Source organism: Drosophila rhopaloa, unplaced genomic scaffold (genome assembly GCF_018152115.1).
Source record: "Drosophila rhopaloa isolate 14029-0021.01 unplaced genomic scaffold, ASM1815211v1 contig_167, whole genome shotgun sequence".
In the NCBI taxonomy this organism is placed as follows: domain Eukaryota; kingdom Metazoa; phylum Arthropoda; class Insecta; order Diptera; family Drosophilidae; genus Drosophila; species Drosophila rhopaloa.
The window spans coordinates 4,623,305-4,648,873 of NW_025335047.1; the positions used below are offsets into that span (position 1 = coordinate 4,623,305).

Below are 25,569 nucleotides of genomic sequence, written 5' to 3' on the forward strand. Positions count from 1 at the left end.
CATTGATTGAATAGCCTTGAACTTAATAGAGAAGTCGGTTTTAATGTTTATTGCACGTTTATTTATCAATTTATTTCATTGGTCGAATAGGTTTTAAAACTTTTATAACATTGAATTTATTCAATAAAAGATTTAAAGTATAAAAAAATTTTAAAAATTAAATCTCTTTTATTAATAAACAAAATTTACGTTTATATATAACAAACACACTCGATAGCATATTGCAAATTCTACCCACACATTATTATGCAGGTGATTAGACAATTACAACAAAAGCACTGTTTGCTAAATTGGTTTGGCTTAAAGGCGCAAACCTTATCACCGATGGCCGGGGAATCACCCCTTGTTATCAGGCCATCAATTGAAATACAAACATTTGATAACTAACCTAAAGAGTGGGTTATTATAGGGTTAGTGGGACATAATCCGCTCCACATTCTTGCGCAGATCATTTCGACCACAATCGCCGAGGGCGCGACAAAGGCGAACGAGAAAGTGCTTGGGATCATGGCAATCGTCCTCCTCGACGAGTTGCAATAGTCGCAGGATCTGCGATTTCAGATCGTGCGGATAGCGCTCCTCGATGTTGTCCATGGTGCCTTCGCCAATGCCGGCCGATCGACCCAAACGTCGCCAATAGCGACCCAGTTCCTCGGATATTTTCTTGAAGACAGCCGTCCGTTTGCGATCCGTAAATGCAGCCGGAGTGGTATAATTCTGGATTGCAGGCGTGGGTGCTGCAGCTACGGAAACCGCGGGATGAGCCATCTGAACCGGTGCAATCCGGAGTTGCTGACGCAGTTCCTCGGCCAATCGGATTTCCTGGTACATATTCACCGTCCGATCCCGGACATTTTCCGGTGGGGTGTAGCCGTTCAGAGCCTCGATTAGCTTTGGTTGATTGATGGACATCCGACGCAGTGGCTCCACATTGTCCTCGGCCAGTTCGTCGGCCCTTTCCAGGCAGTCGATTAGATCCTCAATGGACCGGATACAATCCAATCGCCGCTGCGAACCAATCTCGTCTGCGAGCATCGCCTTCAACTCCTCCACATCCACTGTGCATCCTTCGATGACCATCTGCTTGAGGATGTCGTAGCTCCAGTGGTTGCCCCCCGTCATCGTGACTAATATATCTGGACTTTTGATCAAAAGCGGTGGTATTTACTGCGATCCAAAGTTGCCTATCCTACTTTTTGTCTGGTTCAGTATGACCGTATGGCCAAACATTGTCTTATCAGTAGTGAGACCACACCCATTAGATAAAAAATTCCATTGTATACAAATTCAGGTTCAAATACGAATGGTATTTTAAAAAATAACTAAAGCATATTTTTACCTAATATATAAAACAATAATATGTTTATGCTAAATAAACTTATTATATATTTTATTATTTTAATCAACAGATATTTTAATTTGAACCGCACCACCTTCCATTTCGTCATCATGGATTGTTAGTGTGGCCGTTCGACTATCCTAATGATGGCACCGATAACCGATAGCAGGACTCGGAATGCCATCTCTACAAATCGGGCCACAAAACCTAAAAATTGATGGAAATATCTATAAACGTCTTTGTTTTCCTGCTCTACACTCTGGTTGTGATCTACCTTCAGCATTTTGTCAACAAGTACACGGAGTTCGTGCGCAGCCTCTAGATGCTGGGCCTGCAGACGTACGCCAGCTCCTCGGAGGGCGAATCGGACCATGAGGACGCTACTAAATCCGGATCCGCATCCGCAACCGAAGCCATTCCCGCTCATTTGCTGCCCGTGGACAAGACGCACTCGCTCTCCACGGCAATTGCAGTGTGTGCGGCGCCAGCGGTGGTGCCCCTTGGAGCCTCGGCGGTGCCTCGAACTCTGGATCCCACGCTCAAGGAGGTCACCTACAATCCACGCTACGAGGAGATGTATGCGCCGGTGAAGGGTCCGGAGCACCCGGACCTCACCATGCAGCAGCGGGCTCCGCGAAACACACTGGCCGGCTATGTAGAGAAGGCGCACATCAATGCCTTCGAGTTCGAGAATCAGCGACGCACATTTCACACATACGGCTACGCCTTGGATCCCAGTGTGGACGAGAAGGCCGACGGGCAATCGTATGTGGGCGACCTGCAGTCCGCCTACGATGACAATGGCAAGACAGTGTTTGAGGCGCCCAAAGCGAAAAAACTGCGCAAACAGGAGAAGAATGATCGTCCCGAGGATATCGAGGGCTTCCTGGGCCCATGGGGCAAATTCGAGAACGAGGTGTCGGTTGCCAAGCCCAACGAACAGGAACGCGCCGAGCTGGACGAGCTGCTGTCCAAGCGGCACAAGCGCGGACGCATTCCCGAGGACAAGCCGCTCGAGGAGAAGTCCACACTGCACAGTGAGTATGATGGAAAACAGGGGAAAACATATAGCCACCGAATAAATATCCTAAATTCGATTTTTTCTTCTATCCCCCACAGTCAAGGATGCTTACGACTACCAGGGCCGCTCGTATCTTCACGCTCCTCACGATCTAGGCGTCAATCTCCGCTCCAATGCGCCGCCACCCAAATGCTTCCTGCCCAAGGCGCACATACACACATGGTCTGGCCACAACAAGGGCATTTCCTCCATTCGCTGGTTCCCCAAGACCGCTCATCTCCTGCTCTCCGGTTCGATGGACTGCCGGGTCAAGCTGTGGGAGGTGTATGGCGAGCGACGTTGCATTCGCACCTTCTCCGGCCATCGGCAGGCCATCAAGGACATTGCGTGGAACAACAGGGGCACGAATTTCTTGTCCGCTTCCTACGATCGCTACATAAAGCTTTGGGATGCAGAAACGGGCGATGTGGTGTCCCGATTCACCACCCGCAAAATGCCATTCTGTGTGAAGTTCCACCCTGACAACAGCAAGCAGCATTTGTTTGTGGCCGGCACCTCCGATAAGAAGATCATTTGCGTAAGTACTCCTACACAAATAGCTATCAAATTATAATTCTGTTATTTGTTTAATTCACAGTGGGATACTCGCAGCGGAGATATTGTTCAGGAATACGACCGGCATTTGGGGTCGGTTAGCACCATCACCTTTGTGGACGACAACCGTCGGTTTGTGACCACCTCGGACGACAAATCGATGCGCATCTGGGAGTGGGACATTCCCGTGGACATGAAGTACATTGCCGATCCGACTATGCATTCCATGCCGGCCGTCACATTGGCGCCGAATGGCAAGTGGATGGCCTGCCAGTCGTTGGACAACAAGATTGTCATCTTCTCTGCTCTCAACCGCTTCAAAATGAACCGCAAGAAGACCTTCACCGGGCACATGGTCTCTGGCTACGCCTGCCAGCTTGACTTTTCACCCGACATGAGCTACCTGGTATCGGGCGATGGCGACGGCAAGTGCTATATTTGGGACTGGAAAACGACGAAGATGTACAAGAAATGGCAGGCGCACGACGGCGTCTGCATCAGTGCCCTCTGGCATCCGCACGAGGCCAGCAAGGTGGCCACCGCCGGCTGGGATGGCCAGATCAAATACTGGGACTAATGTTCCGCACAAAATAATCTAGATAGATGTAAGCCAAACCGATTTGTAAATTGATTACATTGTATAAATATTATGTTCAAACTGCGATGCCTCACTGTTTGTGGTGGATATTTAAAAATTTTATTTCATATTTAAGTTTATCTTTATTTGGTCCTTACATTGATAATCGCTTGACAAGCCCCTTTTTTGTGGGGTTTAGTCTTTATTTACCTTCGGTTGTGATAAGAGTGGGCATGCGCAGTGCATGTGAAAATGCAAACAACTCGACTGATGGTTTGCCCACCACCCAACTTTCGCCCACCCACCCCCACAAGCAAGCCAAAACATATGCGAGTGTTGGCCAAAATCGATATTTTCCACGAAAGGCGCACAAACGTCGAGCGGATATAAAAAGAGGTCTGCCAAAAATCAGGAAAAAGACAATTGCAAAATATTTCTAAGGAGGATAGGAGATGCAGTGAAGGACGTGCGAAAGGAGGACCCCGATCATCAGCCAGACACCCGAGACTCCTGCCAGCGGCCATGGCCAAGCCCCACTCGGATGCGGATGCCTCTGGCCTGGGCTACGCCTACCAGCTGCCGTCCGGCGGCCTCCTGCTGCGCCTCAAGTCGTCCCTCTCGCAGTTCAGCGATTTGTTCAGCGACTTCAGCAGGTACATCTCGCCCGCCTATCACCACGACCGCTGCGAGCGGTCCGTCCACATGCGGCTCTACTCGATGCACAAGCGCGAGTTCGTCATGGTCTTCCTGGGCTTCTTCACCTGCTTCGGCCTGGGCATCGTCATCGGGCTGACGGGACCGCCCATCACCAGCACCTCCTCGCTGACCGCCCAGCAGATCCTCGCTAACACCTCTCTGGCCCACAGCCCAGCGGTCCTGGCCACAGGTCCCTTTGCCATGAAGTCACCATTGACCACCACCTACTCCCAGCAATTGTGGCTGATCGCCAAACTGGTGACGGACAACAACGATGGTGGGTCTTGAGGGATACAAAATTATTTAAATTTTAAATAATATTTTTTAAAAAATATTACAATAATAATTCGAATTCCTTTTAATTTGTAAGTTTTTTATATACTTTGATCATTTATCCTTGTTTCTAAACTGCAGGCGAGTTTTTAATATGATGTTTTCTGTAATATAGAAAGCAAAATCTTAGTTTTTAACATCCCCAAAAAGAGTGTTCCGAAACCGACCCCCTATATTGTTTTTCTAACTGAAATTGTTAATAGTATTAAAAATTTTATTATAATATTTTATGAGATATACATTTTTGTAAACCATTTCCCAGACGAGCGCTACGACAAGAGTTTCCAGGTGAGTGTCTCCATCGATGGAATCAACGAGCAGCACAAACCCCAAAATGTCCTGGGCTCGGGGGTTTCCCACAACCGGACAAGACACTTGGTCTGTGTCCGTAACGACTGTGAGGAGTTCACGGTGATGCATCTAGGATTCCTGGACTACGCCCACTATATCATAACAGTGCGGTTCTACGGATTGGAGTCCTTCCACCAGAAGTACAATATACGCAGCATTACATTCTACGTGAGTGAATGGAATATTCTTATTTTATGCTTACTAATTTTTCACTTTAGTTCAAGACTTACAGTCCGGAATTCACGCAGATTGAGATCTGGTTTAGGTGCATCTTTCTGCTCTTTACCTTCATAGTTATAGTAAGTGGTCTATCAATCTATTTCGAATATTTTTGATTTTACAAAACCTATAAAATCCATTATTTACGAAAACTTGAAAATATTTTTGATTTCTTAGAAAATATTTCTATTCTGCTAATTATGAATTTAAGGTTTATTATCTAACGTATATTTTATAGTGTTACTGAGTCTAATACTTTTTTATTTTTAGTGCTGGTATGCCCACACCTTGCGCAAATATCCAATCTACGATTGGTCAATCGAGCAGCGATGGTTGTCGGTTCTGTTGCCCCTGCTTCTGCTGTATGATAGTAAGTCCCAGCTTAAAATAAAACCTATTATGTAGTTCTTATACCAAGAAACTCTCCTTTACAGATCCCTTCTTTCCGCTTATTTTCCTGATGAACTCCTGGCTGCCAGGAATGCTGGACGCCATTCTCCAGGCCACTTTCCTCTGTGCACTGCTCATGTTCTGGCTCTGCATTTACCATGGACTGCGACAGAATGAGCGCAGCTTTGTGCGCTTTTACCTGGTCAAAGTGATCGTCGTCCTGCCCATCTGGCTGTGTGCCATCGTCCTGGCCACCTGGGAAAAGTGCAATGAGCTAAGGGATCCCACCTACAGTCACTTTGTAGATACAAAGAACTACAATGTGGGTACACAAACTTTAAAAGCTATGTAAATTTTAAAATCCGAATCCATTCTCAGGGCTTCAAGATGTTCTTCTACATTGCCTGCTGCATGTATGTGCTGTATTTGGTACTGCTTCTGCTACGAGCATACACCGAACTCCGGTCCATGCCCTATTTCGGTGAGATATATTTCTATAACATCTATATTTAATCCTTAATGTTCCATCTATTTCCACAGATATGCGATTGAAGTTTCTCACGCTGCTCATGTTGTTCGTCCTTTCCATATCCATCACGGTGACCACATGTCGCTTTGGCTTCGGCATCCTCGAGGACAACTTTGTGGCCTCACTGAACACCACCTATCGCAGTTCGGCGCAGTTCATGTGCTTCTACGGGCTGCTCAATTTCTATCTGTACACCATGGCGTATGTGTACTCGCCGGACGGACGCTTTGCCCAGGCGGAACTGGCCGTTACCAAGGACAATCCAGCTATTTCCATGATCGACGACTCCGACGAGGATGTGGTCTACGGGTCCGATGAGGAGTCCCGTCGCCCCCTCACCGCTGTAGGCGGCGGTGCTGGGAAGAATGACTACGACAGCGATTGATCGGAGATCGGAGATCCTTGGGAGACTGGATTTCAGAATGTTCCATAGCGCAAGCGAGGGTTATAGTGCTAAATAAGTGTACAAAATATTCTCTAACATTATGCATAAATTAAACGAATTAATCTCTGAAATTTGAGTATTTAAACTGAAATTTACTTATTGTTTGAAAATATGTTTAGTCATTCATATTTAAGCAGAATGGAGTTAAATAAATTAATTTGTCAGTTAATTTTTAAAATGACCATACATTTCGTCTTTGAATCGGTATAAAAAAAATATTTAAATTATTGGCCTATTAAGAAAGGTATGAAATTTAATTTTAAATTTAATTTAAATTGAAGGTAATAAAACATAAAAAACAATTTGACATAATACACAAAGTGAGTTCAGAAATAAATTTATATTACTGTCCAAAAGCGATTATCCATATTTAAAATAGAACATCCGTTATCCTTAGAGGTTGCTTTACCATTATTTTACTAGATTGTTTATTAGATAATTAACACATTTCGCCAGATGATTTCAATTAAAAAGCATAGCAAAAACCCTCTAGATGGCCTCGTTGATACCCAATTTCGTCTTGGTGAGGAGACCGCCGTCACCCATTTCCGCATTGTAGCCGGGACGGTACTTCATTCCGGGAGCCTGCAGGCGGAAAAACAAGATATATGTAAAAAGAAACAATAGGGACGAGTTGGAGCTCTGCACTTACATTGTACCAGACATCCCGCCAGGTTTTGCTGTCGTCGGCACTGCGCAGCAGCTCGGGAACGTCGAAGCGAGGCACATTGAAGTAGTTCATCAGATCGGGCTTCTCGTGGCAGTACTTGATGCGGGCCTCGCACCACTCGGGTTCCAGTGGGAAACGCCAGTCGAGCATCTTCTTGTTGTGCGAGTCCGCCTCGAACTGGTCGAAATCAATCCGCTCGATATCTTCCACCACAACCTCGGTCTCGCCGCCGGCTGTCCAGTCGTAGATCAGCAGCTCGGCATGGCTGGAGATGTCCTTGAGGTACTGCTGCTTGTACAGCTGCTCAATATCCGTCAAGTACGCATCGCTGAACACCTTCGACTGCACCTCGTAGTCCACGTTGCGTGCCTTAATTTGCTTCTTCACGGCATCGACTGGCAGGTCCAGATAAATAACCAAATGCGGTTTCAGCAGCTCCCCGATGGTGTTCTGGCGCAGCTCGTTGTACACGGAACGGGCGCCGCGGGACAGGTATCCCTGCCGGAACATGGACTCCATGAAGACAAAGTCCGAGTAGGGACTGCGCTCGAGGACAACACCCTGTCCGGTGCTGAAGATATGCTGCAGGGCATCAATGTATTGCGAATAGCGCAGCATGTACATGCGGATCTGGAACTGGGCGGCCAGATCGTGGCCGGGATCCTGGCAGAAGTTGCGCACGTCGTAGCTGCGGCAGCTGGGCGGTAACTGGGGATCCAACTTCCGCATGTCATAGCCATAGGAATTGATGTAGATCAGGTCCAGATCCACGGCCGGATAGTATTCCATATCCAGCTCCTCGGCCAGTTCCTTGGCGAACTTGGACTTGCCGGCGGCGATGGGTCCCTCCACACAGATCACCTTGGAGTTCTCGTCGAAGCGCTTGGACGTCTTGTCGAAGAACGTATTAACCAAGCTGTATTTCTTCGTCTTGTACGGATAGGGGGCGGCCTTGGGCACCCGGGGACCACCCCGCATCGTCTTGCCGGAGATGCTGCATCTCTGGAAGGCGGCGGGCAGGGCGTTCGTCTGCGCCTGGAGAAGATTGGGCGACTGTGTGCGGCTGACGAGCCGCACCAGGCCAACGCGGAACACGGCGGTCATGCTGAAGGGGGAAAGCCAGAATCAGTATGTGAAATCAATAATAATAACAAATGTTTCTCTGGCAGTTTGTGGTGTGGTTACATCACAGGAGCTGCGCAGGTTGTGCGGTAATTTCTAGCCAAGAAGTGCAGGTGCGCCGGCGTTTCTGGTTTTTCCTGCTGACCGCCAGTTGGGTGCTCCTTCGGTTTACCAAATATTGAGGTTTTATCACCCGATTGGGCCGTATTAACTCACTTTTCAAGCTAAAGATCGGAAATCTACCCAAAAACAAATTCGGGGTCTGTGGTCGGTGTTGGAAAACGTCTAGGATAGAGTTGTCAAGGGTTCTCGAAAAATAATCGAGAATGGGTCTTTAAAAATGTATATTTATGTTTTGTTGTTTACTTCATGTTTATTAATTCATGTTCTTATTTATATAAAGCAAATTTAAGTTTTTATTTAACTTGAATAACAAGATTATGAATGTACCCCAACATTTTATATTGCTGTATAATATACATTTCTTTATTATTGTTTTTGAGCTAGCCCACAAACATACAAATCAAATTTTTAAGTTTTCTTATTGATTGTCTCTCTATATGTTTAAATATATCATATTTCAGAGTTCCAAGGCCCCTTTATTTTATAATAAGTTTTTTAGTTTATATTTTAAAAGTTTAAAACGCTAACGACTGCAGTAGATTTACCAACACTGCCAAGAAGTGTTGACATCCGTATCTCCCATAGTATTCATCTCAATTTATTTGAAATAAATTTGAAGAAACTATTCATTGACAATAGACAGCCGATACTCTCTATCTGCTACGAACGTGTTTTCATTTTTGTAAACTTTTACTATATTTACACGCTGCTGAAACATTGGTTCGCTTCCCAGCGATCTGGCAACCCTGACCACAACCTTGCTGCATTTTGGGCTCCAACGTTCTAACTATGAACTAACTAACTATTATATCAATCAAAATTCAAGGCGACTGACTCCAGGAACAGATATACAGACCCCAGACTTGTAAACCAGAGGATCGGGTAAGTCCAGGCAGAGGAGCCTTGCATTTAGAGGGTTTCCATTCCCTTTTAGTTACGCAACTGAAAGAACTAATAGTATTTTCTCGTGACACAGATTTTGTTATTGAACAATCCACAGCTAACATGGGCAATGTAGCGATATCCCGTGTGCACATGGAGGCCACCAAGAATGTGCCGGTGGACCATGCCAAGTACATGAGCGGAGCCGGTGCCCCGCCGCCGGAATGTCCCATGCACCAGAAGCACGGAGATGCGAAATCCGTCTCCGCTGTGCCACCCCATCCCAAAATGCAGTCGGCATCCGAGTGCCCGGTACAGCACGACAACAGCGATGTGAATCCGCTGAACATGATGCCACCGGCCAACCAACAGCCGGCGGCGGACCAGCCTTTCCCATTGCCCACAGACCGTCAAACGTCGACCATTCCCAAAGTCACCGAGGATGGCACCGTCCAGTTCTGGCAGTATCCCAGCCAGCAGATGTTCTGGAACGCCATGCTGCGCAAGGGTTGGCGCTGGAAGACCGAGGATGTCTCGCAGAAGGATATGGGCGACATCATACGCATCCACAACGCCAACAACGAGCAGGCCTGGCAGGAGGTGCTCAAGTGGGAGGCGCTGCACGCAAAGGAGTGTGGCAATCCGCGCCTCAAGAGCTTTGGCGGCAAAGCCAAGGACTTCAGTCCACGTGCCCGCTTCCGCAGCTGGCTGGGGTGAGTGTTTCCCTTTTCTACCTCCTTATTCAATAATAACCTTCCTAAACTCCCTTTTAGATACGAGCTGCCTTTCGATAGACACGACTGGATCGTCGATCGGTGCGGCAAGGATGTGCGCTACGTCATCGACTATTACGACGGCGGTCTGGTGGATAAAGACTACCGCTTCGCCCTGCTGGACGTGCGTCCTGCCATGGACTCCGTGGATAACGTTTGGGACAGGATGCGAGTGGCTTACATGCGCTGGAAGTTCGAGCTGTCCGAGAAGTTTGGCGACCGCGATGGAGGCAAAGTGTCAGCCGGAAGCGACTAGGTGGAGTGGATAGAAAGATGATCGGTATCTGTACAAAATCGGCTTAAGTTATCGGATGCGACTGGAGTTGTAGTTGAATGCGTTTAAACTGTTATGGGGCGAATAGCGAATTCCGGTAGTTAATCCTGTTCTAGCCTCAAATAAACTTTGAATTCTGACTTCTGAACACCCAAAGACAAAAGTGTTTTTTGTTAAAGATATCAGACTGCAGAATATATTGGCAGAAATTACCAATATATACCAGAAATAGTTCATGTTTAAATTAAGTCTTATGTTTTTATAATTTTAGTCATTCAAATTTTATTTACATTCTTTAGAACATTTATGGTAAAAATTGATTCAGGTGAAAATCAACGTGTAAAAGTAAACATTTTTAAAATAAGATATGTTCTGGGCGACTAATTAATTAAATTCTAAACGAATACTACAATTTTTAACTCATTAAAGAAATTATAATTTTTTAGAATTTCATATATTTTTTTGAAAGTGTAATTTCCTGTCGCTTTAGAGCACTGGACAGTATTTAAAAACGCTAGTATTTTGCTTAGCTTTTTGTTGCTGTCCCCATTACGTGAGAATCGTGTTTGGCCACTAAAGAGCTAATTGGATAGCACCGATCGTTCCGATCCACCTAAGTCAGTCATAAATGCAAACTGCCAGAATGAGGTTCGTGCAATACCTGCGTAAAGGCGATTTGGCCAAGCGCCTGGGTCTTCTTTCCGAGGATCAGAAGTCGCTGGTGGAGTTTGCCGGCTTGGAGGGCGTGCCAAGTGATCTGAAGGCGCTGATTGCCCAGAATCCCAATCTGGAGGAGCTGGCCAAAAAGTCAGAGAAGCAGCCTCGACTCGAGGTTAACGATGATGTCACTTTGCTGCCACCTCTAACCGATCCCGGCAAGATCATCTGCATTGGTAAGTGGATTGTGTGGACCTTGACCTCCAAAATTATTTTATCTTAAACCTCAATCTCTCGACAGGTCTAAACTACCAGGATCATTGCGACGAGCAGAACAAACCGGCTCCCAAGGAACCCATGTTCTTCAGCAAGTTCAATAACGCCCTGGTGGGTCCTCAAGATAATGTCATCGCTCACTCGGCCAGCAACGTATGTAGAATATGAGATAACAAGAGATAGCCTCGTCGAGATTACCAGAAAACTTTCCGCAGAAAATCGATTGGGAGGTGGAGTTGGTCTGTGTCATTGGAAAGGTCGCACGCCGTGTGCCCAAATCCCAAGCCATGGACTATGTCTTCGGGTACGCAGTGGCCCAGGATATCTCCGCCCGCGATTGGCAAAAGGAGCGGAATGGCGGTCAGTTCCTTATCGGAAAGTCGATGGACACTTTCCTGCCCTTGGGACCGGCGGTGGTGCACAAGAGCCTGGTGCCGGATGTCTACAACTTGAATCTAAAGACCTGGGTCAACGGCGTAGAGAAACAGAACGGCAATACCGGCAACCTAATCTTCAAGCTGGACGATGTGATCAATCGGCTGACTGAAAACATCACTCTGCTTCCGGGCGACATCATCGTCACCGGAACGCCAAAGGGCGTGGGCATGCACCGCAGTCCGCCGGAATTCCTTAAGCCTGGCGATGTCGTTCAGTCGGAGATCGTAGGATTGGGCAAGCTCTGCAACAAGATCGTGGCCCCCTAGATGGTCATTCCCTATTATTTGTTATACATGTATACTAATTAGTTGTTTTGTGAAACAATGGCATTTAATCAATGAGTTTGGAGTTTAAATGGAAATGGGTGTTACTGTAAGTACGTTACAATTTGCCTGCCTGGTCTAATTTTCACATATGGTTTTTAATTGTATAAAGATAATGAAGTTAAACGATACTTTTGTGAATGAAGTGTTGAACATTTTCAGCAGAATAAGTATTTACTTAATCGCTACCTATAATGTTGAATGAATACTTATTTTATCAAAAGAAATAAACAATATTATTTACTATTTGTAAAGAGGTTAGATTTGTATCTTTTTTTAGTAGATGAAATAACCCTTGTAAACCCAATAATTTAACAATAACATTCTATTCTGTAAGTTGTTTTATCTTTTAGACAAAAGGTAATCCAATTTTTAAGAAACCAGCGTAAAAAGACTTAAAATTGTAGTATTATCATTTAATCAACAAGGTTAGACTTTAAAGGTTTTTGACTGTGTGGCGTAGTACTCATTGCGACTGTGATAGGGCCTGTAGGGATCGGCGATATAATGCTTGGGACGGCGCCAGAAGCTGGTGACCATCTTGTCCAGCAGCCAGCTCTGCGTAGCGTTGGTAAAGACGTGTTGCTTTAGGCGGCGTCGCAGGGCTCCAGATTTCTTGAACAGCTTCTTCTGCCGACCGGAATGGGTGCGTATCCAGGCTCCCCAGTCCAAACGCTTGAATCGCTTAAGAACCGCCTTTGACGTCTTTCGTTTTCCCTTGATCAGCGAGAACTTTGTCACGTTACGTGTGGTTGGTGGTGATCCTGTAGCTGCCAGACCTCCAGGCAGCTGGAGAAGCTGTAGGGGAGCAGGAGAAGACAGCGTTGGAACGGGCAGCAGGCTGGGTCGGGATAAAGTCACCAAATTGGCACGCTGTGTCCGCTGGACCATAGAAAACACCGATGAAGCAGTCGGCGGTTGTCGGCAAACGCTTCGCAACGCTGTAATTTATAGGATAATTACAAACCCAATTCTTTGATAGTTACATAGATACAACCACTTACCGCTGGTAACAAAAGTTCTTAACATTTTATTTATTTGAAGCCCCAAAAACTTAAAATAAATCTAAAATTCCAATCAGATCGTAACTGCTCTGCTTCTTCCTGAGTCGCGTAACAGTTAATCAGCTGTTTGCCATTCACAGTGCTGTTTGCCCACACAACACTGCCGCAAATTACCAATTTTGGAGATGGGCACAGGTCGTGCCTCAAAATAGTATATCGCACTAACAATAACGGGGATTCCCAATAAAAGTATTTTACAACAAGACTGTTCTCTTATTGTCCTTTTAGTTATTTTCTAAATATTTATAAGAGTTTGAATGTGTTTTCTGTGCAATTCAGAAACTTTTTGGACCTTATTTTTAGTAATTTGCTAAGTTGATAATTTGTTGACAATTTGCCTTCGAGAAAAATATATTTTTAAAGTGAATTTAAAAAGCAAGAACATTACGAAATAGAGTTTTCACTCTTTATGTATTATTTTTTTTGACATTTTTCGGCATTGTTTGAGATAATTAGATTTATATTTCAAAAAATCCTGTATGTCGTGACGTACCAAAAAAATTAATCACGCGTCCATCCCTAAATCGAATGTATCCCGACTGGCCTATCGCATAAAGCGTATATGTTGCCAACACTTTTGCCGTCAAAATACAAAGCAAAATTGAATGATTAAATTCCAGTACAGCCAGCGAAAGACCAAGCGTAGCGAAAACAAAAAAGGACTAATAGGACGCAGGACACGTGTGCGTGTGAGTGTGTGGGATGGAAGAGGAAGCTGCAGCACTGGCCAGCCATTCACCCACCAGCGCTGACGCAGTCGAGCCAGCTTCGAACGAATTGGGCACAATTTAATTCACGCCGCCGGGTCTCTTAAAATTCACGGGAGCCGAAGGAGCAACAGGAGCAGGAGCAGCAGGATCAACGCGAATCAACACCATGTATCGGCTAGCCGTGCGAGATCAGTGCAAGTGCGCCCTGCAGGTGAGTTTCTCTATTATTTTTTAGCTGTTTGATAACGTGAAAATCGATCGTCACGTTGACCCCACCCCCGCGCGCCTATAAACAAGCGGTTGGCGAAAATACAACAAGAGGCGCTGGTTATGTCATCTCCAAAGCCCAGGAATTCGCCAAAAAGCTCCAAAATTCCAGTTGTCCCAGGACGCGGGGGTGTCTCCGGGTTAACTAGGTCCTGTAAATAGTATTCCTCATAATTTACCTTTGATTTCCACAGCGTACGCTGCAGCAGAGCACCACAAACAGCAGGCAGTTCAGCGGAAATGGAAGCAGGGAGCAGGGCAGACGGCAACAAGGACATCAAGGATACCAGAGCCTGCCGCCACCACCGAATATGCGCGAAGCTGGCTTCGGCAAAGTTGTGCTCTTCGTGTCTCCATTGGCAGCCGTCGGCGGAGTCATCACCTACGCCAAGTAACCATATATTTTACTAACTTATAAACCATAATATTAATTAAATAGATACTCCATAAAATCGCAAGAAACCGTGATGCAATACACGGGATGTGTTGACATAAGGAGTCTTTTTATTGATATATACTGTCTTGCATTGACTCAATAAAACTTTAAATTTAATATATAAATCTCATTCAGATACGACGAAGGCTTCCGTAAACTGGTTGAAAAGAATGTGCCCGGTGCCGATTCCATTATCAAAGTGGCGCTGCAGGAGGAGCCGCCGTTTAAGGGCATCACCAAGAGCGTCAACGACCAGATCGACAAGGTCAAGTCTGGTTTCGAGACGGTTACCTCCACCGTTGACTCGGTTACCTCCACGGTGACGGGTCTGTTTGGCAGCAGCAGCGGCGATGACAAAGCGAAGAAGGCGAAAGTGGAGCCGGTGAAGGCCTCTCCTGCCGAGGAAAAGAAACCCTCAAAAACCACCGAAGTTAGCAAGGCGGAGTCGAAACCAGTGGCCAAACCCGAGAAGCCAGTCGCAGCGACAGTGCCAGCGACCAAGGCCAAGCCAAAGGATGATCCGCTGCCCCGCGAAGTCGTCGAGCTGGAGAAAGCTATCGAGTTGGCCGCACAACTGGCCGTGAAGGAGTACAACAGCGCCATCGCCGTGTTGAAGGGGTAAAAATAAAAAACCATCCAAGTTCTTGCACATTTTGTGTAATTGTAATTTGCAATTTCTTTTGTAAAAAGTTTTTCTTAAAATTGTTTTTTTTTTCGATTATTTTCTGCAAGAAAAATTTTCTTATTCAAAGATAATTCAGTCATACATTGCATATTATTTAATCCTAATTATAGAAAGCACACATCATAGATAGGGCCTTCAATGAATTGTTTTATTTTTAAAACTCTTGCCTTATGTATTTTTTTAATTTTGCCGGGTCCAAAAAAGAATCATGATATTAACTTTTATTTATTTTTCAGCTTCAATGATGATGTGCGTAAGGTTGTGGATAAGGCGGTGGAGAATGGTGAGAACTCTCTTTGGACCACGCTTAAGAATCGCGCAAGTGCCCGGGACACGGCAGTGGCCACAGCGGAACGTGCAGCTCGTGAGGCCCAGGAGAAGATTGGTAAGCAAAGTGCTAGTAAAGTATTTAAAGACCTTGGTTTATTTCCACATCCATTGCAGTCGCCTGCGAGATCGCTCTGAGTGCAGCGGCAACGGCACAGAACTCAAAGAAGGTAGAGGCAGTGCGCGACAAGATCAAGAAACTGGTGGATCATATAGGCAACGTCAAGGACGAGCTCTACCGCCACAAGGACACTGCCAGCGTGTCGGACAAGTACTGGCGCAATGTGGAGAAGGCGCGCAACTACTTCATTGACGAGATCGAGTCTATCTTCCCCGGCCTCAGCTTGGCGGATAAGAAACTCAACTTGTCAAAGGAGGACCTTGACTTGTTCATTCTGCATGCCTACACCCATGTTCTGGCCTACCAAAAGGAGCTGCAGCGCCTGCAAACCGACGGCGAACTGCGTCTGAAGCGAGCCATTGACTCGGTTCGCGGAGACAACGATTCGGAAGCTCTGCGCGCTCAATTGGAATACCATTTGGAGGCCGAGCGACGCAAACTGGCCGTGGAGAACCAGAAGAAAATCTTCCACATTCACGCCGAGTCGGACAAGCAGCTGCGCCAGCAGCTCAAAAAGCAGGCAGAGGCCCACGCCGATCACATCAAGGACATCGTGGCCCAGCGAGAGACCGATCTCACGCGCAGCTTCAAACGCGAGCTGGAGGACAAGCTGGCCACCGAGAAGGCCAACTATAAGCTACAACTGGCCGCTATGCTGGGCAAGCTGCGCGGCATGGATGCGGCTTTAGCAGGTGAGTTATAACCTTTAGAACTATTCCCTTGAACTTAGCTAGTGTAGTCTGGCTAGAAATATAATCGTTTACATAAACTTCTGAAACATGCTGATATTTTAGAGATAGAGGATGAGTTTCAAGGTATTTTCACAGAATATATACATTTATTTTTCTTGAATAGTTTTGAGAACTCATTATTGTTTATTATTTTTATTCGGTATTTGTAATGACGATGACAATTATTTTATAAGTTTGAATGCCATTTAAAAGAGTTATAAAACTTTATTATTTCTTTATTTAGTTAGGGATCAATTTTAACAATACTATAATTTTCTTTCCCATTGTGGTCCAGGCCATTTTTGCTAATCAACTATTTTTAACATTTTTGCAGAGCGTGCGGATGCAGAGCGTACTGCCAATCAGGCACAGGCCTTGTGGGCCGCCTGTCAAGCTCTGTGGGCCTCCGTGCGCACTGCCACTCCTGGCGTGCACTACAAGGAGAAGCTGCGCCCTCTGAAGAACGAGATCAATGCCATTGCCAAGGTGGCCAGTAAGTTGAAAGTACTTTCTAGATGAACTCTATGCTGATATCATAATATTTTATAGAGGGCGACGATCTGGTGGCGGCCGTGCTGCAGAGCATGCCAAAGGAGGCTCAGGAGCGCGGTGTCTATCCCGAGGATGCGCTGAGAGAGCGTTTCCTTAATGTGGAGCGCGTGGCGCGACGACTTGCGCTCGTGCCAGAGGATGGAGCCGGTCTGCCCATCTATTTCCTGTCCTATCTGCAATCGTTGTTCATCTTGCGGCCCGATAATCCCATATCAAAGGACGAACTCGACAACAAACCCTTCGACTACAGTAAACTGGACACCTATGATATCCTAAACAGGGCCAGGTTAGAAGAACCATAAGATGTAGTAAAAAACACTTATTCTTTTGCTATTTTTTACACAGGTACCATGTGGATCGCAGCGATTTCCTGCAGGCGCTGAAGTACATGAACCTGCTCCAGGGTGCATCCCGCCAGATAGCGGGCGAGTGGATAAAGGAGGCCCGACTCATGCTGGAGACGCAGCAGGCGGCCAACACTCTGATGGCCCACGCAGCTGCCAGCGGCCTCTTGTATTTGTAGACTACGTCCCACATACCTTTCCTCCAGAAACAAAAAGATACACTTATTATTTGTTATTAGTCCGGGTGAAGGCGGAACGAAAGCCACTAAACGCAAAAGATAAACAGCAATATGTAATTTGTCCAATGAGAGGTCACAGTTTAAAAGAAAAACACTTATATATATTTGTAACATTTTGTTTAGCTTCAATTATACAAATTATATATAGAGAAACGCCATTATTAAATTCACACAAAATAAATTTCGGGGAGGTCTTCACGAAGTTTGATGCCTGTGACTAAACTCCGTTTCTTTGATCGTTATTTCGAAAAACCAAACGAGTAATTAGTATAAAAAAATACTGCTGCTGGTTGATCCTAAAATTGGTAAATTTTTGATAGTGTTCCTAAAGGACATTGTGATTAGTTAAGGCATAAATCCTGTAGTTGTTTAGTTTATCGAAAAAAGAAACGAAATAAAACACTACGAAACAAAATTTGACTGGGTAACTCTTTTTGCTATATTTAATTTTATGATTAAAAATTGTAATATATTACGGTATATTTTGCTGTTTTTATATAGTCTGTTTCTAAAAAGTCAAACTGTGTTTGTTTTGCCAGAAGTTGAGGATTAACCAATGATTTCAGGGGAAAACGGCGGTAGTGATGGAACAAGCCCGATAGTTGATAGCATGGAAATAATGATTTGAATATATAATTTGTAATACTTCCAAAAAAAAGATAAACAAAGCAAAAGTAGTCAACCTCTCAATACAATGTGGTCTCCACAAAATTAATGTTTGATAGTAATACATTTTGTCATTTATTTTCGTACGCGAAAACAGTCGATAGTTGGTCATTAGCCAACCCTGGTTGAGCCCGTTTCGTGGGCGGCTCCAGCCAGCCCTGGTAGGCCAGAGGCAATCAGCTGATTTGCGTGGTCGATTGGTCCTATTGAAATTTTCGGTTTTGGCACCGGAGCAAAAATCACATTGCAATCAAATTTCCCGTGCCCACAGGATTTACTTTTGGTTTTTGAGCAACAGCCGGAAGATCTAGCGAACCGATTAGCAAAATGTCGATGCTGGCGAGAACCGTTGGACGCACCTTCATGCAGGTAAATATCCGTCGATTCCGGCAGCTCTTACATAAACACTTGCCCGCGACGCGTTGAGCGAATATTTTTGCACAGAGGGCCCAGTTCTTCTTATTTTTTTGAGGTTATAATCCTAGCTAGCCTGATCCCTAACTCCATATATATTCCAACTCTTTTAGGCTGCGGCAGCACGTAGTCTGCACACCTCATCGGCGCTTCGGGTTTCGGTAAGTTACATGCGATATTTTGGAGGCCGAAGAGGTAACAGGAATCTCTTACGACTTGCAGGATAACTTCGGCGCCAATAGGACCACCTGCACACTGGTTCCCGGCGACGGTGTGGGTCCCGAGCTGGTCTACTCGCTCCAGGAGGTCTTCAAGGTAGCTATCCATCAAGATCCTTCCAATCATGAGCATTTGTGTATTCAAAACATCATTCAACATTCAATAGCCCTAAAAAAGACTTTTGAACCATAGAATATTATTGCAGATTAAAAAGAGTTATCTTATTTATCAAGTTATTTATCAAGATATCCTAAATTAAAAAAATCCATTTATAGGAATGAAATAGAAAGGATACAAATACATTTCCCGTATTGGGTTATGCCAGTTTTTATATTTATATTTATATTTTGTTTTCCCAATCACGAGTGTTTTAATTATGTAAATCAAAGCAGTCCAACTTATCTACACCGTAAAGATATGTGATGAGTGGCCACTTAGAAATATTTCTAGATTTTTATGATACTTTTTTAAACATCAAATTTTAAACGTAATTTTAAATTTTGTATATCTAGAGAACGTTATTTGTAGTAGTCAAAATGTGCAACTCAAATGAGAGATCTTTGCATTCAAAACAAATATTCAAAAATAAAATAAATCCTATATTTAGACCAAGTTAATATGTACTTAATTCTTATCTTATCTTTTAGGCAGCCAGTGTTCCCGTGGACTTCGAGTGCTACTTCCTTTCCGAAATCAATCCGGTGCTGAGTGCCAAGCTGGAGGATGTAGTTGCCTCTATCCAGAAGAATAAAGTGTGCATTAAGGTGAGATTATACCAGACCAAGTAGCATGGCAAATTCTAACCGATCTCCTCCAGGGTGTTTTGGCCACTCCTGACTACAGCAATGTGGGTGACCTGCAGACCCTCAACATGAAGCTCCGAAACGATCTGGACCTCTATGCCAACGTGGTGCATGTGCGCAGTTTGCCCGGAGTGAAGACACGCCACACTAACATCGATACGGTGATTATCCGCGAGCAGACTGAGGGCGAGTACTCGGCCCTGGAGCACGAGTCGGTGCCCGGAATCGTGGAGTGTCTGAAGATCGTTACCGCCAAAAAGTCGATGCGCATCGCCAAGTTTGCCTTCGACTATGCCACGAAGAACCAGCGCAAGAAGGTCACCGCCGTGCACAAGGCCAACATTATGAAGCTGGGCGATGGCCTCTTCCTCCGCTGCTGCGAAGAAGTCTCCCGGCTCTATCCGCGCATCCAGTTCGAGAAGATGATCGTGGACAACACGACCATGCAGATGGTCTCCAATCCAAACCAGTTCGACGTGATGGTCACCCCCAATCTCTATGGCGCCATCGTGGACAATCTGGCCAGTGGACTTGTGGGCGGTGCTGGTGTCGTGGCTGGTGCCTCCTACTCTTCGGAGACCGTGGTTTTCGAGCCGGTAAGATAGAGGCTGCAATTTGAGATGGTATTTTAAAAAAAGGCCACAAAACGGCTGGTTTGATCCGCATTTCAAATATTTCTTTGTTGGGATCCTAATCTACCATAAGCTCTGATTTATGACACCCTTGACAGTAGTGGGAAAAACACTTATCTCTAAATCCAATTTCTGATTGCAGGGTGCACGTCACACTTTCGCTGAGGCTGTCGGCAAGAATGTGGCCAATCCCACTGCCATGCTGCTCTGCGGCACGAAGCTGCTGCGCCACATCAACCTGCCCACTTACGCCGAGACCATCCAGAATGCCATCAACAAGGTGCTCACGGACGGCAAGGTCCGCACCAAGGATCTGGGCGGACAGTCGACCACGCAGGACTTCACCCGCGCCATTATCCTGAGCATGTCCTAGACGGGCACCATTGTCATCGCCGGCGCGATCAGCAAGTCTTCTCCATCATGGGCAACAACGTTGGCGCTTATATAATCGACATTAGACAGTTTCTGTTGTTGCCACAGCTAAATTTGAATTGTTGAAAAAACACCTTGAAAGTTCTTAGTTTCCTTTTTACGTCCAATTTTTTATTTGTCCCGATGTCATCAGTGCATTAATTTGAGTATTATTTCCGGCGAATATTTAAGTTTAGTCCAATTGAAAAGCCCCAAGACCCGCCCCGAATCCAAAGTCGCGAATTCTTTAGTTTTACCAATTGGCAGTAACACATTGATCCTTATGTTGTAATTATTTACGTATTATTTTTCCTCTATATTGATTTTACAAAAATCCAAGTTAACGCCCGACTTATAAATTATGTTTACCCTGTTGAAAAAAAAAAAAAAAAACGAAAACAAATGATATTGCTAAACCAATTTAACTGATAGCGGACGGCTTTGAGTGGACCCACTCCACTGGAGCTGTGAGGAAGATAACAATAAACTCAAATCTAAATTAATTATTATTTAAAAGCCATTGTCAGTTTGAGCTGTCTAAATTTTAAGTAATACAAACAAAAGAAAAAAAATTGAGAATCCTTGTTTGCTTTGAGTGTCAAATTATCGCAGGTGCCTTAACCATTCTGTAGAAGGATGGTCTATCGCTATTCAAAAATCCTCTAGCACTTTCAGCAGGAAAGACCTTCTTCGAATCCATTGTTTTAAAAAAAAACACAAAATGTAGAAAACCAAAAACAAATTTAATGGAAAACTTGATACCAAACGTAGCCAAAATGCAAATCTTAGGACACCAAATATAACAGTATTGATTTTTAAGAGGCTCTGATGGATTCATCCGCCCTTGGGCTTGGCCAATTCGATGAGGCGTGGCGAGGCCTTGGCTTTCAGGGCCGCCGGCGAAATGGCGAACGGATTCTCCCGGATGTGCGTGTTCTCGAACTCCTTGGGCTCCGCCAGCTCCTTGATGCGCGTGCTCGGCTTGTACTTGAGCGCATTTGGGGCGATCCCGAAAGGATTCTCCTTGACATCGGCCAATCCCTGGTTGGCATCGCGCGTCCTCAGTGGCTCTGACATTTCCTTGATGCGGGGACTCGCTAAGGGGATATTCAAATTAGACATCATTATAATCAGATGAAAAAGTACCGGGAGTAATTGATAATAATTTAATAGTCAGATGGACATACACATTTATATCCATCTAAGCTTAGATATGGAGACTATATATTTGACCGATTTTGAAATAATTTTTGAGTGTTTCTTGATTTATTTTCTCAGAAAAAATGGAAATTTAGCAAAAATATTAAGTATTGTTTTTCCATAAATCAATATTTTTTCATTGTAGAAAACGGAAACAATATTTAAAAAATATGAATTTTAAAAGAACTAAATGAATAATTTTAATATTTTGAATATGAAGGATTCTACTACTATATTACTATATTTTTATGGAAACTACTCACGTTTGTATTTGAGGGCATTGGGTGAAACCTTCTCGGGGTTGTCGTTGATGTGCACGTTATCCCGCGTGATGGGCTGCGATATTTGCTTGAGCCGCTTGGAGGCCTTGTAGTCCTTCATCTGGGAGGTCAGTTCCCATTTGGGCTTGAGCTCCTCCACAAAGGCTTTGGGACTCGCCAGCTTCTTCAGGCGCTCCTGGTCGATCTCCCCCGCAGCTCGTTCCTATCCGGAACAAAATAACGTTTTGCTTATTAGTTAAAAATGGCATTTTTATTAAATTAATGAGTTTAACATTGGAGGTTTACGGTTCTTTTGATTTAGGGTTAAAATAAATTATTAATAAATTTGTATCAAATTAAAAATAAGAGTATATTTTGATGTATTTTTTGATTTAATTATTGTTTTTACTTACCGGTTTCGGTGGTTTTGGAGCTTCCTTTGGCTTCGCCAACTTTTGAATATACTTTTCGTGCTTAGCCAACTGCTTTTCAGTCTTCTTCTTCTTTTTCTTTCTACAAGTGGGGTGAAAATCAAGGATAATAAATATAAAGGAAAGCTTGTAAGGGATGACAAATCCTTAAAATTTGTATACGTATTTAATTTTGTTGATTTTTTATAATTTTATAATATTGTTTATAATATGAAAAATTTTATTAAGGGGCATTAATATCCTATATCTTTAGAGATTTTTTAGATTAAACCATGGTCATGTTTTTTTGAAAAACAAATACAATGCTTTTTGGATGCTATTGGGTCGTAGTTTCTTTAAATTCATATCTTCTTAAGGTAGGATTGTATACTAATTGGCGGTTATATTTCAATTTTTATATATCGGTGCTAAACTTACGGTTTTACTAGGGGCTGGGTATTTGAGAGCCGACTGTAGAGCGACAGGTAGCTGTAGCGCAACCATCGGTTCAGGATGGACTCGCCGATCGGGTCGCCGGCGAGGATGGCCAGCTTCCTCCGATGGAGCAGCCGGCGGACCGTGGGCAGGGCCAGTTGTTCGGTGCGCGTGTGACTCTGGGCATCGCAGGGACGGACCATTTCGATGGACTTGGGGAAGGGACAGGCGCACTTGGGCACGAAGCGGCACTGGCGCCGCCTGGGGATCGCCATCTCCATCAGCCGCTGGCGCTTCACAAAAATGCGCTCATGGCGCTGCGACAACTTCTCCAGCTCCTTGCCAATGTCCCGCACGAAACACTCGCCATCGTAGGGAATCGGGTCCCGGATGGGACAGCAGTCCGGACGGACACTGTCCTTCAGCCGCAGACAGGTGGTCACCTCGGGGCTGAGGTCGCACTTCAGTCTTTGGATGGTCATTCTAGAGGCTTCCGAATTTTGGGGCTTGACTTTACAACCAATTTAAGAATTCTTCTATTTTTTTATTTTTTTTCCTTTTATAAAAACATGGACGATTATCTGAACGAGTCGAAAATAATGTACTATTTAAGAATTTTTTGTAACTTTAAAATGAAAATTTTTATTTTGACAGTAAAGGGATTTTTTTTTTCGTTAATTTTTGAAGGGATATCGAAAAACAAAAGGAAAATGACTTTGTCAAGCTGACTTTTTAATACCCTTTCAGTCAATCCGAAAATTAATTTAAGGCAAAAAAAACTTCGAGAAGTAAGTATAGTATATATGTATATTAAGAAACAATGTTGATATAATTGTATGTACCTTTTTTTCTCAATGGTTCCTGTGGATGCTATATGATATAGTATGACGATCCGTCCCGTTCCAATTTATATACTACCTGTAACCATAAAATTTAAATGTGTCCATCCACCATAAATCATAACAGCCTTATATTAATCTTTTATTAATGTTTTATTGACAGTATTCATAAAAATACTGAGAGTATGCTCCAAGTTCACATCATTACAAGTTAATAGTTTTGTTTGGGGTTTGTATTTCCTCTGTCTCGCCTGCAAGTTGTTCATTTCTTTAGTTTGGTTTCTGACAGTTATTGTATACCTGCTATTTTTGTTCATTTTGTTCACATATACACAAATCGTATCTTTTCCTCAAGCAATCTTTGCCTGTATCCTTGTCATCCTCAACTGGTTTGTTTTTATACTTTTTTACAATGTTTTTGCCATACATTTAAGTTAGTTCGAAATGTTTTACTTTTGGTAATGTCATTTTTTTGTTGCAATTCAATTGGAATTCAGCACGTCAGCACATGTTTTTGTTGTTCTTGTCATTGGCTTTTAATTTAGTTTAAGACTTTGTTTTGTTTACGAACAAAATAACTTGGAAACGAAAGTGGTAAGCATAATACTAATAATAATTGTAATACACTCACATCGAACTTATGCAATACACTCATACATACACAAATATGTACTATAAATTTGAATTTAGCATTTACTAGGTCATTTTTTTGTTGACAAAAATTTTGCTAATTTGAATTTACCTTATTTTGGTTGGTTTTTTTTCATTTGATATTCGATTTGCCGAGAATCCCACTTGGCATTCGCGTGTCCACGCCAAAGCGAAATAATAATTAGATCTATTTAAATTAAGGGGGTCTCTTCCATTATCTTTTTTTGTTGTTCGCCATCCAAATATGTATGTTTTTTACACTTAATTCATTTTTAATTTAAATTTTCCTCGCATATCGTATACAGTTTTGTCTTACAAATACAATTTTAATCAGAATTTATCCAAAGTTTTTTTTGCCTGAAGTATTTTTGCATATAGATATTTTTTGTTCCTTTAGATTTATTTTTGACACGCTAAATATATAATATATGTATATAGATTACCAAAAGGGTTGCTCCTTCTTTTATGTACACACATACGATTTTCTGAGTCTTTATAATTTAGCATAGTTTCACAATTTTCGGAAATGTTTTTTTGAATTTTTTTTTAAATTTTTTTTCTCTTTTTAGATATGCCTCAAAACTTCATTTTAGATTTTGTTTTTTTTGTCACACTTTAGTGTTTACATTTTAGTTTTAATTTACCAGTTGTTTATTTAATTTTTGTTTAAATCATTTCTTCTTTAGTTGGTCCCTGAAGCTGTGTTGAGTTTAGATATACGATTCCCTTGGCTCGTCTTTGTTAGTTTTTGCCATTATTGATTTTGGTTCGGAATATTCCAAAAAGGTTACGTGGGTTGGAGCCAAAACAATTCTCGAAAGTGGTGAGATTCGTCTTAAGAACAGAACTAAATTCGAAACTTAGTTAAACGAAAATAAAATATCAATTGCCTTTTGTTGTTATTCTGTTTGTTGTTGTTGTTGTTGGTAATTGCATCTGTTGAGTGCCAATTGTTGTTGCTCATCTCTTGCATGTGAAAATGGAGCAAATATTGGCCATGTTAGAAGGTGTTTTTTTCGGCTCCTATCACGGCCAATATTTACTTTGGGCTATTGCTTGGTTTATTCATATTTCTGTCATCTGTCAATTATAACTATTGCGTATAATGGTATTAAGTATCT

The 25,569-nt window shown here is 43.5% G+C and overlaps 11 protein-coding genes across 14 annotated transcripts; 7 read left to right on the forward strand and 4 right to left on the reverse strand.

The window, feature by feature from the left end:
* Positions 1-123: 123 nt before the first annotated feature.
* LOC108052989 (fas-associated death domain protein) lies at positions 124-1,234 on the reverse strand. The gene has a single exon (XM_017135550.2). The coding sequence runs from the start codon at positions 1,120-1,122 to the stop codon at positions 412-414; it is 711 nt and encodes a 236-aa protein (XP_016991039.1). The 5' UTR covers positions 1,123-1,234; the 3' UTR covers positions 124-411.
* A 322-nt stretch (positions 1,235-1,556) lies between these two features.
* On the forward strand, positions 1,557-1,661 carry LOC123037489. Its single transcript, XM_044458488.1, has one exon. The coding sequence runs from the start codon at positions 1,557-1,559 to the stop codon at positions 1,659-1,661; it is 105 nt and encodes a 34-aa protein (XP_044314423.1).
* On the forward strand, positions 1,662-3,661 carry LOC108052976 (pre-mRNA-processing factor 17). The gene is made up of 3 exons (XM_017135534.2): positions 1,662-2,376; positions 2,459-2,937; positions 2,998-3,661. The coding sequence occupies exons 1-3, from the start codon at positions 1,662-1,664 to the stop codon at positions 3,529-3,531; spliced, it is 1,728 nt and encodes a 575-aa protein (XP_016991023.2). The 3' UTR covers positions 3,532-3,661.
* Positions 3,662-3,872: 211 nt separating this feature from the next.
* Positions 3,873-6,585, forward strand: LOC108053001 (transmembrane protein 181). The gene is made up of 7 exons (XM_017135568.1): positions 3,873-4,504; positions 4,823-5,079; positions 5,130-5,210; positions 5,401-5,500; positions 5,565-5,842; positions 5,899-6,001; positions 6,061-6,585. Exons 1-7 carry the CDS (start codon positions 4,054-4,056, stop codon positions 6,432-6,434), a joined length of 1,644 nt encoding a protein of 547 aa, XP_016991057.1. The 5' UTR covers positions 3,873-4,053; the 3' UTR covers positions 6,435-6,585.
* A 302-nt stretch (positions 6,586-6,887) lies between these two features.
* LOC108053002 (NADH dehydrogenase [ubiquinone] 1 alpha subcomplex subunit 10, mitochondrial) lies at positions 6,888-8,582 on the reverse strand. Of its 2 annotated transcripts, XM_017135570.2 has the most exons (3): positions 8,503-8,582; positions 7,147-8,269; positions 6,888-7,079 (listed from the first exon to the last, which is right to left on the reverse strand). In XM_017135570.2, exons 2-3 carry the CDS (start codon positions 8,266-8,268, stop codon positions 6,984-6,986), a joined length of 1,218 nt encoding a protein of 405 aa, XP_016991059.1. In that variant the 5' UTR covers position 8,269; positions 8,503-8,582; the 3' UTR covers positions 6,888-6,983. The 2 variants fall into 2 exon arrangements, with proteins under 2 accessions (XP_016991059.1, XP_016991058.1); XM_017135569.2 differs by having other exon boundaries at positions 7,147-8,535.
* A 384-nt stretch (positions 8,583-8,966) lies between these two features.
* Positions 8,967-10,494, forward strand: LOC108052999 (holocytochrome c-type synthase). Of its 2 annotated transcripts, none has more exons than XM_017135566.2 (3): positions 8,967-9,291; positions 9,410-10,004; positions 10,065-10,494. In XM_017135566.2, exons 2-3 carry the CDS (start codon positions 9,415-9,417, stop codon positions 10,318-10,320), a joined length of 846 nt encoding a protein of 281 aa, XP_016991055.1. In that variant the 5' UTR covers positions 8,967-9,291; positions 9,410-9,414; the 3' UTR covers positions 10,321-10,494. The 2 variants fall into 2 exon arrangements, with proteins under 2 accessions (XP_016991055.1, XP_016991054.1); XM_017135565.2 differs by having other exon boundaries at positions 8,970-9,291; positions 9,386-10,004.
* Positions 10,495-10,863: 369 nt separating this feature from the next.
* LOC108052998 (fumarylacetoacetate hydrolase domain-containing protein 2) lies at positions 10,864-12,050 on the forward strand. Its single transcript, XM_017135564.1, has 3 exons — positions 10,864-11,231; positions 11,297-11,424; positions 11,487-12,050. Exons 1-3 carry the CDS (start codon positions 10,967-10,969, stop codon positions 11,973-11,975), a joined length of 882 nt encoding a protein of 293 aa, XP_016991053.1. The 5' UTR covers positions 10,864-10,966; the 3' UTR covers positions 11,976-12,050.
* A 305-nt stretch (positions 12,051-12,355) lies between these two features.
* On the reverse strand, positions 12,356-13,187 carry LOC108053000 (39S ribosomal protein L35, mitochondrial). The gene is made up of 2 exons (XM_017135567.2): positions 13,037-13,187; positions 12,356-12,973 (listed from the first exon to the last, which is right to left on the reverse strand). Exons 1-2 carry the CDS (start codon positions 13,059-13,061, stop codon positions 12,462-12,464), a joined length of 537 nt encoding a protein of 178 aa, XP_016991056.1. The 5' UTR covers positions 13,062-13,187; the 3' UTR covers positions 12,356-12,461.
* Positions 13,188-13,637: 450 nt separating this feature from the next.
* On the forward strand, positions 13,638-17,730 carry LOC108053007 (MICOS complex subunit Mic60). 2 transcript variants are annotated; one of them, XM_017135576.2, is made up of 9 exons: positions 13,638-14,017; positions 14,268-14,464; positions 14,645-15,127; positions 15,431-15,579; positions 15,639-16,334; positions 16,437-16,457; positions 16,708-16,866; positions 16,923-17,211; positions 17,271-17,730. In XM_017135576.2, exons 1-9 carry the CDS (start codon positions 13,973-13,975, stop codon positions 17,446-17,448), a joined length of 2,217 nt encoding a protein of 738 aa, XP_016991065.1. In that variant the 5' UTR covers positions 13,638-13,972; the 3' UTR covers positions 17,449-17,730. The 2 variants fall into 2 exon arrangements, with proteins under 2 accessions (XP_016991065.1, XP_016991066.1); XM_017135577.2 differs by lacking the exon at positions 16,437-16,457 and having other exon boundaries at positions 13,642-14,017.
* Positions 17,731-18,334: 604 nt separating this feature from the next.
* Positions 18,335-21,232, forward strand: LOC108053008 (isocitrate dehydrogenase [NAD] subunit beta, mitochondrial). The gene is made up of 6 exons (XM_017135578.2): positions 18,335-18,543; positions 18,702-18,749; positions 18,811-18,903; positions 19,455-19,571; positions 19,625-20,206; positions 20,385-21,232. Exons 1-6 carry the CDS (start codon positions 18,502-18,504, stop codon positions 20,613-20,615), a joined length of 1,113 nt encoding a protein of 370 aa, XP_016991067.1. The 5' UTR covers positions 18,335-18,501; the 3' UTR covers positions 20,616-21,232.
* A 145-nt stretch (positions 21,233-21,377) lies between these two features.
* Positions 21,378-23,600, reverse strand: LOC108053009 (testicular haploid expressed gene protein-like). The gene is made up of 4 exons (XM_017135579.2): positions 22,962-23,600; positions 22,527-22,626; positions 22,117-22,336; positions 21,378-21,750 (listed from the first exon to the last, which is right to left on the reverse strand). The coding sequence occupies exons 1-4, from the start codon at positions 23,438-23,440 to the stop codon at positions 21,488-21,490; spliced, it is 1,062 nt and encodes a 353-aa protein (XP_016991068.1). The 5' UTR covers positions 23,441-23,600; the 3' UTR covers positions 21,378-21,487.
* Between the last annotated feature and the right edge of the window lie 1,969 nt (positions 23,601-25,569).